This window comes from Lonchura striata, chromosome Z (genome assembly GCF_046129695.1).
Source record: "Lonchura striata isolate bLonStr1 chromosome Z, bLonStr1.mat, whole genome shotgun sequence".
NCBI lineage: Eukaryota > Metazoa > Chordata > Aves > Passeriformes > Estrildidae > Lonchura > Lonchura striata.
In genome coordinates this window covers 10,814,724-10,833,582 of record NC_134642.1, presented here as the reverse complement: position 1 = coordinate 10,833,582, position 18,859 = coordinate 10,814,724, and the positions used below count along the sequence as shown (strand labels likewise).

General features: G+C 38.3%; 1 protein-coding gene across 4 annotated transcripts in view; it reads right to left on the bottom strand.

Annotated features, from left to right (window-relative positions):
- PTCH1 (patched 1) overlaps positions 1 to 18,859 on the bottom strand; it is a 66,332-nt gene that overhangs the window by 31,995 nt on the left and 15,478 nt on the right. For all 4 annotated transcript variants that reach the window (XR_013341598.1, XM_021531149.3, XM_077790145.1 and 1 more), the window contains exons 3-12: positions 11,165 to 11,354; positions 9,877 to 9,946; positions 9,674 to 9,765; positions 8,046 to 8,244; positions 7,289 to 7,410; positions 5,839 to 5,986; positions 4,788 to 4,919; positions 4,330 to 4,485; positions 3,648 to 3,746; positions 2,237 to 2,362 (exon numbers count right to left, since the gene is read on the bottom strand). Coding sequence is in view for 3 of the 4 variants with exons in the window: in XM_021531149.3 (XP_021386824.2) it covers positions 2,237 to 2,362; positions 3,648 to 3,746; positions 4,330 to 4,485; positions 4,788 to 4,919; positions 5,839 to 5,986; positions 7,289 to 7,410; positions 8,046 to 8,244; positions 9,674 to 9,765; positions 9,877 to 9,946; positions 11,165 to 11,354 (1,334 nt within the window). In the remaining variant the exon portion in view is untranslated. The remainder of the gene's footprint in view (positions 1 to 2,236; positions 2,363 to 3,647; positions 3,747 to 4,329; positions 4,486 to 4,787; positions 4,920 to 5,838; positions 5,987 to 7,288; positions 7,411 to 8,045; positions 8,245 to 9,673; positions 9,766 to 9,876; positions 9,947 to 11,164; positions 11,355 to 18,859) is intronic.

Below are 18,859 nucleotides of genomic sequence, written 5' to 3'. Positions count from 1 at the left end.
GAAAGAAAATGAGCAAAATTTGATCAGATAAGAGAGAATTTGTATTGGTGGCTCACACTCAATAGCTCAGCACTGAGATTACAACAAAATGACCAGTTTGTGTTGAATACTTCCTTATGAAATGCATTCAGGCTGATGAAAGTTCTGTAAAGCAGGTACTACAGTCTGATGACCCACACTATCCTGTTAGTTCCTGAAGGTACCTATCAAATATTTGAAATTGGGACAAAGACTTAGGAGACATAAATAACTTCTTCCAGTGGAAGAAGTGATATACTACCAAAAGTATTTCGCATATCAAGCTTAGTCTTGACCATGCAAACCTCATGAGGTTCAGCAAAGCCAAGTACACGGTGCTGCACCTGAACTTGTACCTGACATCCCAGTAGGCTGGGGATGAACAGATGGAGAGCAGCCCTGCCCAGAAACATTTGGGGGTGCTGGGGATGAGAGGCTGGACATGACCCAGCCATGGGCACTCCCAGCCCAGAGAGCCACACGTGTCCTGGGCTGCATCCAGAGCAGGGTGGGCAGCAGGGGAGGGAGGGGATTCTGCTCCTCTGCTCTGCTCTGCTGAGAGCCCACCTACAAGCCTGCATCCAGCCCTGGGGTCCCAGCACAGGAAGGACATGTTTGCCTGTTGGAGTGAGGCCAGAGAAGGGTCACAAAGGTGATTAGAGGGATTGAACTCCTGTCCTCTGATAAGAGGCAAAAGATAATTTGGATTTCTCAGCCTGGAGAAGAGAAATTTCTGGAGAAACCTTACAGCAGCCTCCCAGTACCTAAAGAGGAGCTACAAGGAGGCTGGAGAGGGGCTTTTCACACGGGTAGGTAGTGACAAAACAAGGGGAATGACATTACACTGAAGGAGGGTAGATTTCAATTAGATATAAGAAAAAAGTGATTTTTAAAATTTGGGTAGGAAAACGCTGGAGCAAATTGAATTGCCCAGAGAAGTCTAGTTAAATATGTCCCTAATCAGGGTGTAGGGGACAGGGTTGGCTGTTACAACTCAAGGTATTCTGTAATTTTATAAAATAAAACAATTCAATATCACATGATCTGTAAGAAAAGTCATCTAGATTTTGGCAAATCAGCAGATCTAAACACCAATAACCATTCAAGACTAAACATCTAGGTTTAGTTGTCATAAGCATCTGCTAAATGACAAAGAAAACCAATGAGGCATTTACATTCTCTATTATTCTCTATCAAATTGCCTGTTGAGAAGGAAATGTAAACTAATTATTAATGCCTCAGGTTTTAGCTTTTGCATTTCTCAGATTCTGTATTATCAGTAACATAACTGTAATCACAAACAGTTTACCATTTTACAGTTTAAGGCAGGCACACTTAAATCTCTGAGAACAGCAATAATTGCCACATGTGTTAGGAAAAATTGCAACCCTGCTTCCTCTGGGTAGCCAAGGGCTTAATGATAATAAAAATCAATGGAGAGCCAGGCCAGAAGAGAAGAAGAAATATAACTACTGAAATAGTACAGTGCTCTGTAGTGCTATAAATTGCTTGTGTCAGGGGAGAAACTTCCAAATCTTTCTTCAGTCTTCACTTTTAGAAGAAATCCTTCTCCAATATCATAAATATTTCATATTTCTGAAAGTATATTATCATAAACAAATACAAGAAGACAGAGAAAGGGAGCACAAACGATGATGGTTCAGCACATAAAATTAATGTTTGCTTTGTACCCATCCAGAACACATGATTATTAAGTTTTCTCCAAGTTTTCTAAAATAACTGGGAGTAAGGCAGTAGAAAGTGCTACAGCAATTATTAAAATTACAAATTCATATGTACTACTGTCATTGCAGTCATTGTTTTAAGAGCAGCAAACTGGATAAATATGAATGAAAGGATTAAATGGCTGCTGAGAAATATTACAGTACACACTACACCACAGCCTACTCCTCTTGACTTTAGAACACAAATCCATGGGGGAACTTGTTTCTTCTTAGTTACACATAGCTTGGGTTTTGCATTCAGCTCAGCTGTGGTGGGACAGAGTATTCCTTCACCTGCTGGCAGGTTGTGAGAGACTCTGTTCATGGGAGAGGGAGCAGGAGAATGGAGGGCAGACAGCAGCTGCTGCTGCAGTGAGGTTCTGGCTCAGTGAACCGCAGCAGCACCAAAACCAGGCTTGAGTGCCAGCACTAACAAGTACCATCATCTCATTTCCACAGCGCATCAGAGCTAATGAAACAGGATATAAACTTACTTGGAGTGAAAATGCTCTTAAAGCTGGAATAGGAATTAGGGCAGCCATAAAGAAAGCAGTAACGTTGCTGATAGATGTAAGGGCTACACTTGCTCCTGTTCGCTTCAGACATTCACCTGTTCTGTCCTGCAAAACAAAGGGTGCATCTTAAAAATCAAGTGAATAAGGTGATGTCTTGCAAATGAAGGGGTCATCCTACAGATATAACACAGTAGCAGTGAAAAATTGTTACAATTAAATTCTGAATATAAATTTGCATTTGCGAGTGTATGAGAAAACTATATACTAAGTTTACTATATACTATAAAACTATATACTAAGTTTGTTCAGTAGGAACATAGATGAAGCACTCAAGTTTTCCAAGGGCAGTAAACATGACTAGAGTTGATTCTAGCTTCAGAGCACAAAACTAAATGGGTACTGACAATATATCAAATACATCTGCAGCTGAGAAGGATTTAATTTTTACCAGTGGAATCACTTGGTGTTCTCATTTTTCAGACAAAATAATGATGTATTAACAGCATAGATGCACAACATAGCCACACATCTTGAAAAAATATGTAAAAAAACAAACAAAAAAGTCCACCAAGTCTAGGGACCACACACAAAACCCACCTAGAAATCAAGATAAACACATGACCCTTTCCTAACCCAACAGGCTATTATGAAGCAGACAAAGATTATAGAGTGGGGTTGTACTGCCTGCATACAAAACCAGCTCAAGAGAGCACATAGCAGACTGCTCATACAAAACAAAATCACCAAATATACCCTGGTTTTAAATAGGATGTACTTTGGATGCGAAAATTTGGACTGAGACAAAAAATATTAATAAAAGTAAAGGATCATAAAAGTGATGACACCTTCCTATCAGTTATATGTTATGCTTTGAAATGTCATGGTCAGTTATAAATTTCAGAATAATAAAATCAAGGGAAAAATACAGAAAATAAATCAATTTTAGGGCCATTAAAAAAAAGTAAAGGTCTTCTCTCTGTCTTCCCTCTCTTTCCCCCTTATCTCTCGTGTGTTCTTTTATTAACAGATTTTTATCATCTCATTGTCAAGACTCCTATTTGAGTTTGTTCCTGTATTTGCATTAACTTTCACTGAAATTCTTGGCAGAATTTGGATTATGGAAGCATGTCTTACATAACAGCTTATAAATTAAAATTTCAAGAGAAAATAAACCTAAGACACTACAAAAAAAAAGGAAAGAAAAATGTGAACATTCAAAAATGTCCTAGGACCACATGTATTGCTATAATTTATTATTTTGACAGAAATAAGAATGACTAGACCCTAGGAAGAGCTATTAAAGAAAAACAACTCCACTGATTAATTCTGGATATGAGTTTCCTATATAAAACTTGTTTTATTTTCCCACAAATCTCCATTTTGTCATTACCTCAAATGGAATTCTCTTATTCTGTCCTGTTTCACTGAATGCATGTGCCAGAAGGAAAACATCATCTACACCAACTCCAAGAGCAAGAAAAGGCAAAACCTTGGGGAAGAAACAGCACAAAACAAAACCCAAATAGATTGTGTTATGATCTGCCATGCAGCTAGTCATTAAATGGCTAATTATAGCAAATTTTACATTACACTCTACACAAATCCATGGGTAAAATGAAACTGGAAACAATGCAATAAAGATATTAACTTTTATTCTGGAATGTAGCTGAGGAATTTAATATATACCATTAACAGGCACAAATTCTCAACAGAATTAATTCAAATTTTGGATAGACAAATTATCTGATAATAATTCAAATTACATTCCAAATATTTTCAGAACTTGAACATCCTGGTATATTCAGATGTAAAAACAAATCTGCAGCTCCTTAGGATGCCTCCACTTGTATTAGGACACAGAAAAACCAAGTAAGAATTACACAGATTACATAATACCTGTTTTTTTCTTCACTATCATTTGTCAGCGTGATAATTTAATTTATCACAGGTAAATTAAAGTAAAAATCTAAAGTCAAAACATTTTTTCAGTACTTTATTTCTCAAAGATTCCCTTGTGCTCAATCATTAACGGGGTACTTGCAGTTTAACAGAGACTTGTGTCTTCTAAATACCTGAGTTGTGGCAGCATTAAAGGAAATTCCAATCAATGAGCACAGGCCCAATCCTGCAGCCACAGAGAGTGCAACCAACAAGACTCCTGCCAGCCCCACAGCACCCTGAGACTTGGCACAGTCCCACCGCAGCATCGTTAAACACGCATAGGCAAGCTAAGGAAAGGAGGCAGGGAGGGGAATTTGGGGGGGAAAAAAACAAAATATTAGAATGGATCCTTCTCTATCAGCTGTTTCTCCCCACCCACCTACAGATCCTTACACAATTTTTAATCGGAATAGACATGTCACAGAGATTACAAAGTGTAACAGGTGAGAAGCCTGAGGCAAAGTTTACAAACTATAGGTTTTATTTTAAATATTTATAAAATACTCTGGACTACAAACTGGTAACAATAAAGTATATTTTTAAGCCTTGCTCTACTACCAAAGAAATTGAAATAGATTTATTTTATTACCATTAGTAAGTAGCCACTAGCTACTCGGATAGCACTGACATCAGAAAATGACTTCAAGATGTCATCCAGGGTGGTTGTAGTAAAGGAAAGCACCTTCTGAGTAGAGTTTTGTGCAACACTTTGATGAACAACCTACGAAAAGCAAAATAAAACTTTGTGTGAATAAACCATTTTTTCCTTTTATTTTAGCCATTTAGTCAAAAGAAATCATAACCATCTTCTACAGCACACATCTGAAATCAAATCTTTTTGCCTTAATGTTCCTGCTAAAGCCCATGCTCTGCACAGACATTACACTAGATGTGATACTAGAAAAAAAATCAGGAAACACATCAGTGTCGTAAGCTGCTGATTATGAGACAGAATTTGCACCCTTCAGGAAAGCCCACTGCATGCCCAGCTCATTACAAACACTTAACTTGAACCCCTTCCTGTAACTCCACAATGCAGCACCAGTTTTGCATTTCACACAGGCCAGTCATCTCTTTGCCCCTCCCTGCCTGGCCATTGGCAGAGGTCAGAAACAGAGCAGTGGAAGGCAGGGTTTGGGACACAGAGGGCAGGGACTGTCACACAGCCTCCTCACCTGGGCTGCTGCTGAGGGAGCCCACGGCTGGTTTCCCAGACACCTTTAGAATAATCATGCCAACCAAAAGCTTTTAAATTCCAGCTAGCTCTTTGGTTTTTTCTCAGGCTCAACTAAACAAAATTGTCCCAGGCAGCAAAAAGTAAAACCTTTATGGCTTCTTATATAGAAATAATCAAGCAACTTCTTACTGGGGAAAAAAAAAAAAAAAAAACAAAAAAAAACACCCCAAAAAAAAACAAACACCCAAAGAAACCAACCACCAAAAACCTAAAAAACCCCAAAAAACCTAAACAAAACAAAAAACCAAAACAACCACCAAACCACAGAAAGAGCTCTTAAAAACATGGAGGAAATGACTCAGCTCTTGTTTAAGCATATTCCTTAGGGAAATACTGTAAAAAAGTAGGCAGTGGATCTCAGTAGGATTTTATACTATAGTATCAAACTTATTTTCAATTTTACCTCAACATACATCCTCTGCCAGGCTTCCAGAATTGCTGCTGCCTTGTCCTCATTCCAGTTGATATGTGAAACATATTCATACCCCTTGAAATGCTCATACATTTGCTTGGGGGTCATTAACTGAAACATGGTTTGCAAAGCCTGGGCACTGTGACGACAGAAGAGAGAGGAGAAATAGGCATAAACAGAGCATTTTCAGGAAAATATTTTCATGGCATGTAGTCCCAAACGCAATTCTAATAGGAGCTTGATTGCATTCTTGATTTTATAGGGCACATGCTTGTATTAAAATTGAACAGAGTATAATTATTCTACTGTGTATCTGGTGCAGCTGTACTGCTCCACTGTACTGCAAGTATTGAGGCTAAATCTGTTTTCACTGAAGTTAATAAGAGTTTTGACATTTTCAGTAGGATTAGTTTCAGGAGAAAATAATATAACTCTGCAAATCTGTTCTAAGGTTCATGCTTGGTAAGACAGATTGCTGTGAGGATGCCACAGTAGCAGTTATTTCTATAAGGTCTTTTAAATGCTAGCAAAATGTCATTTGAAGACCTTTGGTTTTTTTACCCCTCAGAGAGAAGTAGTAGATTAAACTCCTCATACCTAATAAGCTGTAATACACAAAGGCAATTCATCCCGAATTTCCACAGTATGCAACTCTAGCCAACAATTTCAGAAGCTCTTATTACTTAATAATAAGAAGGAACCATTAATTAATAAGAGAAGGAACCATTTTCTTTTCCAATAGAAGTGCCTTACTTGGCTCTTTCTTGAGAGTCTTATTAATGTATTGTGTCAATGCTAAAAAGGTTCAAAGTTCTCTGGAAAAAAATAATGCTTCATTTTCTTTAGTATGGCCTGCATTTTTGAGAACAGTAACTTACACAGTTTTATTCCCCCACTAAAGCCCAGGGTTCTGTGTCTTCATTCAGAAGTCTAAAACAAAGGGTTTGAATTTGTTTACTACTCAAAGCTGTATTAACAATACAAGGACATGAAAATAGACTATTCTCTGTATTGACTCTGAATAAAACATTCCATGGATATTCTGGAATTCTGCGAGAAGTCAAATGAGTGAGTACATTACTCACATTATTTTTCTTTTTCCTTTCAACATATTTTAAAATGTGATCAAAGGTGTTCAGTGCTTTACACACTGTTCAATGCTTTATATATACATTTAAACAAAGCTGCCAGTATAAAACTTTCTTTCTGACTGACATGCACCATCATTCTGAGATGAGACACAGGAAATTATGACACCACCTTATGCTTAAACAACATCCAAAGCATTATTTTAAATTCTGCTCTTTTGAGACGTGTCACCCTGAAGTGAAATTTATAATACATATGAATGGCAATAGAGTTTGCATCATCCTCCTACTGTGTCCCAAAAAATCAAGCCTTACAAATTAAAACTGACATTTGCTTTATTTTTTTTTTTTACCTGACAAGTTTACCAGAACTGTTCTTGACTGTACCACCTATAATCAGTTCCTCCTGCCAATGCATATATTTTCTTGATAGTCCATAGCATCCACCACTCAAAACAAGGGCTACATCAAGAGGCTAGAAAAAGTTGTAAAGAAGCAGTTAATAGGATTCAGAACTTTATAAATTTGTACCTTAATTCAGCACCCAGTGAACTAGAAACATGGATGTTAAAGACCTGGGTAGTCTACTAGAAGAAAGGCATTGAACAAATCAAGCTAGAAAATCACCCAGGTGCTTGTTGACCAGGTGGCAATTTCTCCAAAGTCTAATGTGACTGATAAAGGGATATATAAATTCAAGGCTCATGACTTTGAATTCATCACAAAAATCAACAAAACTGGCACTACTCGAGGAAAGCCTTTTCTGCATGGCATGGGGGTGCAGCAGCAGCTGTGTTCCAGCAGTGGCTATTGTCTGTCTGAGGCACTGGTTTGCTGAAATGCCACTGCAGTGCCACAGCAACAGCTGACAACTGTACTTTCACTCTAAACGCACAGGATTAAGCATTGCATCACACAACGAGGCAAAATGCATGACTGCGAGATAACAGTGGGTAACAGGAACAGAAAAATGACATCATGCAAGAATACAAGCGATATACTGCTTGGAAGAAAATGGTACTTTCTTCTATTCTGTTTGACCTTCCCCCCCAGCCTTCCCCACCCCCCAGCCTCCCTTGAAAAGACATGCACAAGGACAAGCAAACTTACTTTGGTGGAATTTTTATTGGGAGCTGTGATTGGGCAATCAGGATCAGCAGGATTCAGGCAGGGTCGATCCATATAACCATGACCAACCTCCGCTTTATTCAGCATTTCTTCCCAGCTCTCCACTTGGTAGTTTATTTTCTTTAACTCTTCCAAGAATTCTAAGGGGTCAAAGTTGATCCACTGCAAAGGAGGCTTCCCTCTGCAAGAGCAACCAGGAGAAAGGACACATAGAAAAAAGACAAAAAAGCTCTGAAATAAACATACTTTAAAATTTATGTTTGAGCAAATAACTGAGTTATTTTCTGCTACAAGATAAAACCTTTTCTAGTAAGGCTGTTTCATAAAATGTAAGGCATGCTTTAATTAGATTTGTTTATGTACTTTTCTTGAAGCCCAGCTGTAATTTGAACGAAAATACTTGGTTCTTACAAAGGTATCTTGTAAAACCGGTTAAAAATACTTTCACTTACAAACAAAGCAAAACAAATTATCAAGAACCTAAATAACAAAAAAGCAGCCAACTGCTGCTTCAAAGAATTAGGGGGGAGGGGAAAGGGACAGAAGAGAGTGGGCTGAGGAAAGAAAGCCTTTCTCATAGTATCAGATTACTTCTTGCTAGTCTAATAATCATCTTGCAAATGTAATCAATCAATATAACTGATCTTTGTTTATCTGTAACAATACTGTGCTCCTTCAAATGCCCTGGCAGCTTGACTATCAACCATCAAGCCTTCCTGCTACCATGGCTGTCACCACTATCACTGTCACGTCTCCCACCCCCCACTTCTGAATTTGTGATGTTGACAGACCAGAAAGGCTTTTGACTGCCTTATTCTGTGGTTTCAAACCACACTGTATCTGCTTAACCAGGCTTAAGTCATTATTCTGAATCTCCCAACCAGAAAACACAAACCCCCTTATTTCCCCATCTAAAACTGTACACTAAAGGTTAGGAGATGGCCATTGCAAATTGCTTTTGCAGAGACATGCAAACCAGGACAGAAACAATAACTCAAATGCTAACTCTTGCATAATTAACAGAAAATGCCTGCACAGATTAACAATTAACTCTTTAAAGAATTCAGGGCATCTAATATCACACTCGTAAACTGCAAGAAACCACCCATAAAAGATACTATATGGTTTCTTTAATGGCCTCTCAAGCAAAAGATTTGTTCTTTATCCCCCAGGAAGACTTGGGAATTAACCCAAGACATTTTCTTAGGTCTAAAATTCCCAGACAACCAATGTTTTTGTATTTTATGAGAGAAAAAAAATCCACCAGAAACAACTTTGTTCCAGGGATACAAAAAAAAAAAAAATCAAAGCATAAAATTCTTAAAATTCCAACTCAGAATTTACATTTTAATTTGCATGTTAGCATTACAAGAAAAATAAAAAAGTATTTAAATTAAGGTTTACAAATCATTTCATAGAAACAGGTAAACCTTTTGTTAAATGAAAAAGAAAATCCATGTGTATTTTCTATTCAGATACACTATACTTCATATTTTAGTTTTTCTGTTAAATCAGAATCTGAATAAACAATGGAAATGAAACTGAAACACTGTACACAGTTATACAATTTTAAACATTTAGACCAGAAAGTTATGAAAAAACATCCTTACAATAGATAGGCAGTTCCTGACTGTAGCTTTGCTCCCTCCCAGAAGCAGTCCAAAGGAGTGATAATTAAGCAAGGATAAAGATATTCTATGATCTGTCAAAATCAGAAAGAGGAAAACACAGTCACACAAGGATATAATCAATGCAGCACAAGCTAAATCATGAAAATACACAAACCTTGTAATTAAATGCGTGCTACACATACCTGGTCCATGTAACCTGCTTCTGTGATGAGTTCCCCTGATTTGTAACACAAATGTTCCAATTTCCACTGTCTATAAGAAATATGAAGGACAAATATTTTTTTCTTGCACAATTACTGAGAAGTAATTTTGAAAATGTAAGAGACATTAAAAACTGTGATTCATAAACACACACTGGCCTCGAGAAGCAAATCATTGAGTAAGACAAATGTTATTAAAAATATATATATTAGACCTCACAAAAAAAACCCAATACAACCTTCCTTTATTTCAGTTGTTGCCATATGGTCTGTAAAACTCATTCAAAATAAGGGAGGTGATTTTGTACATACAGCCTAGTCAACACAGGTTAATGGGACAAAAATATATCTTGTATTTTTGTCAGTCTCATTTATATGAGACTGCTTGTGACTTAAGGTATTACTTGGTGACACCAGTAAGAGAAAAGCCACCTCCAGCTCAGAGGACTCAAATATAGTCAGCAGACCAAGACATGCAGAAGAAAAGAAACCATTAAGATTCCTGCCTTCCTATCTCAGTTGTATTACAACTTCCACTACAGCTTCTAATAACTTAAGACAGGGCAGGAGCTGTGTAAAAGTCAATTGGAGCCTTAGCAGTACTCGTGGAGGAGCCAGCTGGGTGTGCTGGAAAGATCTGCTGAGAGACAGGGAGCTTTGTGCCTCACAGGCAACACTCCTAGGCACATCACTGTGTAAGTAGTAACCCTGGCAGAACCATTTTTCAGGGAGACATCCTAGCCCTGTGCTGGTACTTCTCTGAGGTCCTGAGGTGCACCATTATTATTTTCCCTGTTGGATAACACACAACTGCCAACCATCAGTATGGGGACACAGACACTCTTTAAGGCACAGTCTGTTGTCTGTGTTATTAAACAGACATTTCCAACACATCTGTATTTTCCTTTACAGCCAAACTATTGGAAGAACACTAGACTCTGCCACTGTTCACAGCCATTATGTGCCTCATTATGACATTAGCAAGTGAATTCAACTCTAATAGGGAAGGATTTTCAATGTTGGGAATCCTATCCATAAGGTTCTACGTTTAAGACCACAGACATCATACCTTTACCTAAAGAAATGCTGCATGCTGTAGCATGCCTCAGATAACACCACTTGCCCCATCTTACTTGTTAAATGCCAATTTATCACAGCTAACCATTTAAAGACACCGAAGTGCTAACCATTTAAAAACACATTGAGGAAAGCATGTGTCTATTTTTCAGGTACTACATATGATCAAGAAAACCTTTGATTTCCCCCTCACCTGTTGTACATATAGACATGTACTCTGCTGGCCTGGAGTGCAGACTCAAGGTGCTGTCGGAGTGCTTCTGTTGTTAGTACATTAGCACCATCTTCCTGTGGAGTCTGGATCATGAGCTGGGGGTTGAACATGGCCTCTTCTCCAATCTTCTGCCGTGTGTAATTTAACTCCCGACTCACTCGTCCACCAACTGATGGATAAATATTAAGGACTTTGCATTAGCCAGTACCTGCTTATTCTGCTTTCTCTTGATGAATACTCTCTAGCCAGAAAACCCTGTGTGCAGGGCCTATTCTTTCGCAAACTGATCACTGTGTAATTCTAAAATTAAGAACAACTCTTAGTATCTCTGAAAAAAACCCCCACATTCCTCATTACAATACCTTTACTGCTACTGTACTGAAATATTGATGCATAAACTGGATCTTCTCTTTTTTCTACATTATAACCAATATCTCAAGTGTAAAAACTAAAGAAGAAGAAGAAAAAAAGGAAAAACTTTACCTGACAGACCAGAAGAAATACTATGTTACAATTTCTTACACTTGTATATACAGTCTGATCCAAAAGCACATTTCAATATTATGGCTTCTATTTACACTCTTCTAGTAAATAATTTGGCAAAGGTAAAAAGCAAATATTTCTCTTTGGTTAAAAAAAAAAAAGAGAGATTAAGTGAGAGAAAGATTAAGTGAGCAGAAGTATTTCTTTCAGCCTTAAATTTAAAAAAAATGCCAAGTTTCATATAAAGAGATGCAGTTTGCATGTAGCAGAAAGGTCTGTCTACAGCTAATTTACCCAAGTGGCCCAGTACCTGGCTTAATGTGCTGGAGGTTGCTCATGTGCAACATCTGTTTCTAAACAAACTTGAGCCAAATGGTGTGCTCCATATTAAAACATGGTGGGGAATAAAAGAGAAAAAAGGAAAAAAAAAAAAGAGGCAGAGGGAGACTGCAGAGTCGACAGGCTCTAGAGGGAGCTATACACAGTTTGCCTTGCCAGAAAACATTGCATAAGAATGGAAAACTGTCTTCCCTTCTACAAAAACCCCAGCCAGCTAGAGTTCATATACTTTATATAACCTCAGCTGTAGTCTCCCTAGCCAATGCATGTGGGAGGCAATGTCTATTAATTCAGCCTATTAGCTGAATCAAGACCACATCCAGATGAGGAAGACAAGAATGTAAATCCAAGCTACAGATCTGGTCTAATTTGTTACATTTTTATCAGTCCTAGTAAGCTTGACACTGGTGATCTGGACTAGTGCCAAAGTTTAGCTCTGCAACAGTGTGAACAGAAATTAAGTGAATATATTTATTTTTTCCTAGGTCACATAACAGAAGACTGATCCATAACCAGTTGGCAGAGTGGGAGATGAGATTCCTGAGCCTGAACAGGGACATACTTTTTCAATCACTTGGGCCCTCAACCCACCCGTAACACCCCTGGGGCTAAAACGACCACCAGGCAAGAAGCTGGGCCCCTGCATACATAAAGCTGTCAGAATGAGACCCTCAACAATTAAACCATACAGACATTCTGGCACGAAGCATTGCTTAATTTCTTGTTCAAGAATTCTTTGAAGAAATAAGTGTTTCCACAACACACCCAATTTTTTTTCAGCCTGTCACATGTGGGATTACCTCCTTTATACTATGGAACAGAGACTAGCTCACAGTACGCAAAACAAAACAAATCAAAGTACAACTTTTTACCTAGAGTCCCTTTAGAACTTTTTTACACCACTCTTACTACAGTGACAGGGCAGGACATACTATCATTGAGACTGCATTTGCATGGTAACAAAAAGCTATTGCCAATGCTTATCAAGATTTAAACTCTAAAAATACTTTCATTCATCAGCCCCAGATTTATGCTCACTTCTGTCTTTCCACAGTATTCCACCAATCAGCAGTCCTTGATACTTGACTTTTACTTCATCTTACAGGAGTATGGGAAATGAGGGAGCAGAGTTATCCTAAGCTGTATGTCTTGTAACCAGGCCTTCTTTCACAATCCTTTACACTGCAAGTGCTTCAAAGACAAAGTGACTCTTTCCTTCTTTTGTCTCTCAATGCCAGTCAAGACAATGAGGCCCCAATGTTATGAGGACTGGGGAGTCTACCATAAACTTCTACTCCTGGTACTATATACTCTCCCATTCCACCCACATTTTCCTTTTGAATTTAACCAGAACTTGAACCAACAAATCATACTTCACGCAAGACAAAGGGTGTCATTCCCATCATTGCTGAAAGTGACCAACTGTTTACTATCAACAGAGATGATCGCTTCCTAATCAAGGTCCTGTCAAGTCACGTTAACTTCACTGAACAAGGCAGATCTAGCTAATCAAAATTGCATTGTGCTAGTCAGTCATCAGAACAGAAGCTGGTTTTTCCCTTTCTAACATTTCAACCAGGAATAGCTAAACCACCCAAGAAGCTGAGCACGGATTCCAGAACCCAGCAGCAGATCTGCTTTGCATTCTTCTTAAGGCATTACACCATTTAACTATTCCTTTGATGGATCCATTATCTACATTTCTTCAGCCAAACATAGTAAAAGTAACTCCAAATATTGCAAATATTTTATACAATGTAGCAGTCAGGAACAAAAAAATCATAAATGTACTTTGACAGAATTTTCATCTGCAAAGCCAGGTTATGTTAAAACATATGGACAGACGAGAAGCAAATGAACACATCAGTGGTCTTTCAACATATTAGAAGTAAAAGAGAGCAAGAGGGAAGGAAAAAACCAAAAAAGGGAAGTTTTTACCAGTTATGCTTCAATTTATTTCAATTAAAAGTTTGCAAAGATCACTGGAACCTGCCATAATCGTATCAGTCACGATAGTATTTCCACAGCATAGGACAAATAATATAAAGGAAAATACAATCAATAAACAAAATGCTGGTGTTTCATGTTTTTCCTTTATGAATTCCATTTTCTTCTGCTTGGTAGCAACATTTTACACTCAAAATGCTACTAACAAATTTTATGTATGACATACATATTTCCAATTCTATTTCATATCAAAGATGGACAAAACCATCTCACATTAATATTCTGATTTAAAAATCCACATATCACTGTCCTTTTTTGATATACCAAAAGCCACTTGATGGCATTCTAGTCTTTTATTACATGATTTCTTATTATTAAGTACATAGATGGCTGAGTTAGTGCCAAACAATCCCATAATCCAAAAATTATTTAAGTAACAGGTCAACACAGAGTCTCATGACTGGTGGTAAGACAGTGCAGTGGCTTGTACACTACCCTTCCAGCAGTGTCATGAGTGTCTGCCTACTAAAAATGAGATACCATGCTATCTGTGTGATTTAGCTACATTTTTTTTTTTTTTAAGGGGGGGAAAAAACCCCAAAAAACCAGCAAAGCAACAATACCAGTGTCCTGGCATTATTTCACTTTTAATGTATCTGTTTCTAATTCTCAAGGATGTATTTGAAGGCCATTGCTCAACATGAAAGAGTGTAACTGACAGCATCTCTACTGCTGAGAGTTAGTTATTGTTAAAAAGCTGTTTTTTTCCAGAAGAGGAAAATGTTTTCGTCCTCCCCACCCTCTCTGATATCCACAGGCTTCCCTTTCAGCTCTTTGCTAGAACACTCCAGATCTGCCTTCAAAAAGTCAGCATCCTATACCATGAAACTGCTGCTCCTCCTGAGCCTCCCCACCAACTGGAAGAGAAGCTGGTGAAGGTAATTTGCACTAAGACTGGTGCATAACACTGATGTACCCTTCAGTGATGTAAGAATAAGACTAATTATTTTCATTGGCACAATTTTTGACACATTTCCTTGCAGTGACCCATTTTGAAATTCCTGTGTCATTCAGCTCATGTGCTCATTCTATTGAGAATGTCAGTCTTGTCTACACCTTTCTCACAACCAAAGTCAAAATTTACATGGCATTATATTAACATGTTTACAAAGAAGTCTGGAATTCATCACTGCAGTCCCTTCCACACCAAGCAGCCTGAGGAGTAAATTTGACCTCTGTCACACTTAGAGATCAGTGCAAGATCAAGCCATCACAGTGATAGCCAGAAGTCATTGCTTATTCATTTACTGTCCAGTGGCTCTAAAGGCATGAAACGCTTATTTTTTCAGAGTGTCTTACAATGTTTCATTTCAGGTTACTGGAATTGCATCACATAGCCCGAGGTTTCTTTATTTTTCTTGGACACGAACACTGCCTCTATTAACCACTCAATAGTTACCTTGTGCACAACCATGCAACCAGTAGCTTAGTAGAGAGCAAGCTCTCTCTAAAAAGAACATTCCTGAGAGACAAACATTTGGGATAAAAATGTTTGCCTACCAATGTGGAGGACAGACTTTGAGAAACCAAAGCCAAGTTTCCCACAAATACATATTGGTTTTTGGAGCCTAAATTCTCAGACAAATTTTAGGTACACAATTTTCTGGAGAACCTCCCTTCTGAAGACTGTGGGCCTCAAGGTGTTTCCATTTGAGCACCTGAGGGGCAGACACAGTTCTGCTTTGTTTGAGCAACACCAACTTTTTAATTTTTTTCAGGACTACAAATGTGTAGCATTAGATCAATTCAGCAAACTTGAGCCGGTGAAAACTCAAAGCAACAGAATCATACATCTAATAGTCATGAACATCTCACACAAACAACGTTTTTGTTTTATTTCTTTGAAAGATGCTAACCTTTTTGATAAATCAGGTGTATAGATACGTATCCCTCACAGTGCTTATTTTATGGCAATAGCCAAGGCAGGGAACCTCTACAATTTGCAATACCTGTAATCACTACAGCAGGAGGTATAGGAGATTAAATCCCCTTACAACTCAGTGATCACATACAAAGACTGAATAATATTCCAACGTGTTCACCTGGGTCTCAGCGTTCACAAAGCAACCCAAAAAGCAGCAGTGTACAGAGAAAGATGCTAGACTTACATGAAGAACAGATATCCAGCCTCCACCTTGCCTTCTCACCCTTCAGCACCCTCTCTCTGCCAGGATGGGAACCAGAAAGGGACTTCATACGTCCCTCCCTGATACCCTGCACAGCCCATCTCCCTCAGCTTTGACTGCCATTATGGGCTTTTTTCTATTCCACTTCCTCATGGAATGCTGCTCCCATGTGCATCTCTGTAATAACACGTGTATACAGGTGTTACTCAAACACTAAGCAATGAAGCTAGTTTCAAACCACAATGGTACACAGATAAGCCAGTGAGACACAGTTCTGCCTCCCTATCCTAACTGGGTACCAAGATCACAAGCAGTCACACATGCCACAGCGCAGAAAGCAATAGCTAATGGCACCAGTGACAATCTCTGTTTTTACTGATAAAGAACACAGACCTTATGAGAAAAAAACACAGTAGCCAACTACTATTCACAAAGGGTTGAAACCTCCTATAAAGAAACTGATATAAAGAGCTGAAGTTCGACAGCAGATATGAAGACTATCCTGTCACTTACTGGGCACAAAAAAATAATGGCCTTTTGATTTAAAGCTTCCTGTTGCTCTCTAGGGAGTTCTGTCTTCGTGTTCTCTCGGATGTTGGAGCATGTCTGGTGCTGCTCTTTGTCAGCAACAGAATATAGTTTTTCTGCACACAGACAGTTTTAGTCAGCATCCTGACAGAAGAGCAGGGAAGACAACACCTTCTTCAGAATTATCATTCTTTAGGTCTTACAGGCAAAACCATTTGCTGCAAGAAAGTGCAAAACACCTTCTGGAAGTCCAAGTTTAGTCAGTAGCAGAAATGGGACTGGTTGGAATGTCCATTTCTTTAAACTTTTAAAACAACTTCTGCTTGTAGAGCCACAATTGCTACTGGTTTACATGGTTGATCTCTGAATGTATTAACTACTGTGAGATACTGATACATCTAATGACGCTAAAGATGGCTGTCATAAATCCATCAGGATTACATTATAATAAAAACATAATGCAAAAATAAAGACTTCACAGAAAGTGAATGAAACTGAGCTACCAAAACAATCTGTTGAGAAATGGTGAGCTTACAAGAGCTAGAACACAGTGGTTAACAATCAGCATCCTAAAGAGATTACATGGTCATTCACTGGACTGTGCAGCAGCTCAATAAAAAAATATCATATTAATCGTGACCTCTGCCAGCATTGCACTACAGGCAGTAAGAAATTGCATACTGTGTCTGTCTAGGTTTTCTTGCACAGCATTCACTGAATACACATTTCTTCATCTGTATAGCACACATGGAGCAGCTGTTGTGCCTGTCCACGTTAAAACAGCCTGCACCATCTCCCTTCCCAACATACATGTAGACACTACTCTTATCTTTCTCCCCAGTTATGTCCTAAAAAAGGACACCATCTAGAACATCGTCACATCCCAATGAGAAGATATAATCAGTATCAATATCTCTTTAGTGCCAAAGACTTTAGGGTTATGTAAAAGCAATATAATCATATCAACCATTTCTATCACACTGAGAAAAAGATAACACCAGGCTCTTCATTTTCAGTTAAAAAAAGTGGGGGGGCGGGGAGAGGCAGAGATAAAAACCTACAAATGCAAAAAAAAAAATAGCTAACAAAGAAACAAAGCACTTCAAAAGGCTGCTTTTTATCTCTCAAGTCATCATATGATATGAGTTAAGTTACTCCTTACACATGCTGGGGATGGCTCCAGTGTTGCTGTTACAAATTTTGTTAACGCTGACACAATTATGAATAGCAAAAATAAAAACACACATCAAAGTTGCCTTTTCATTCTGTCACAGTATGATAAAGTTTAGAGCTGTGACAAGGACACAAAGCTGTCTGCATATTCAGGAAGACAGCCCAACAACAGCTGCTGCCACTTGTAGTGGGAAACCTTCCCTGCAATTTTAGGAACTAAAACCTCTTCTTCCTAAAAATCAGCTAAAATCCAGTTTTACATGTATACATCTGTATTGCCTATAGCCATAAAAATATTCTTTCTGATTAGGTAAAACAGATAGATTACTAAAGAAAAAGAAATATTTTGATTTCTTGCTTGGTGTCCATCTCTGTTGAGAGAGTGGAAAAGTGCAGGGAAAAAAACAGCACACCAAAATGAACAAATTAAACAGTACAAACTTAAGAAAAACAAGCAAAACCAACATGCAATGAGCTTTGAAACATACAATAATATACAAAACTCGTACATCACAATTCAAGCTTTTCAATTAAACATAAAATGCAGCGGCTGCTTACTGAGCTGCGACACATGTCCTTGGTAACAGGATATGAGCTGTTCACCTCTGGGTCACTGTTCCTAATCCAGCCAGGAACAATAGTGACCACAAGTTGTTTACCATCTGACAGCTGTTTGCTAACTTATGTGAAATGAGTTGGTGGTCTCAGTCCATTTCCTATGGGGCAGGTGTCCACATTATAAAACAGCACTGTCACAACGGGCATCCTTGTTGACCAACCCAGCAAAGAAACCGAGGAATGAATAGGCAGGGAGAGCAAACTATACTTCCTTCCAAAGGCATGGTCCCTTCAAATCACCACTAAACCATAGATTTCAGTGGAGAAGCCCAACCACTGAATTTTATGGCTCAAGTAGCAAAGGAAAAGCAGCAAGTGTCTTAGACTCTACTTTTTCCTAGATATCAAGGAGACTGTCTTCAGCAGTTACTACAGATTATTGCAATTCTCCTAACAGTTT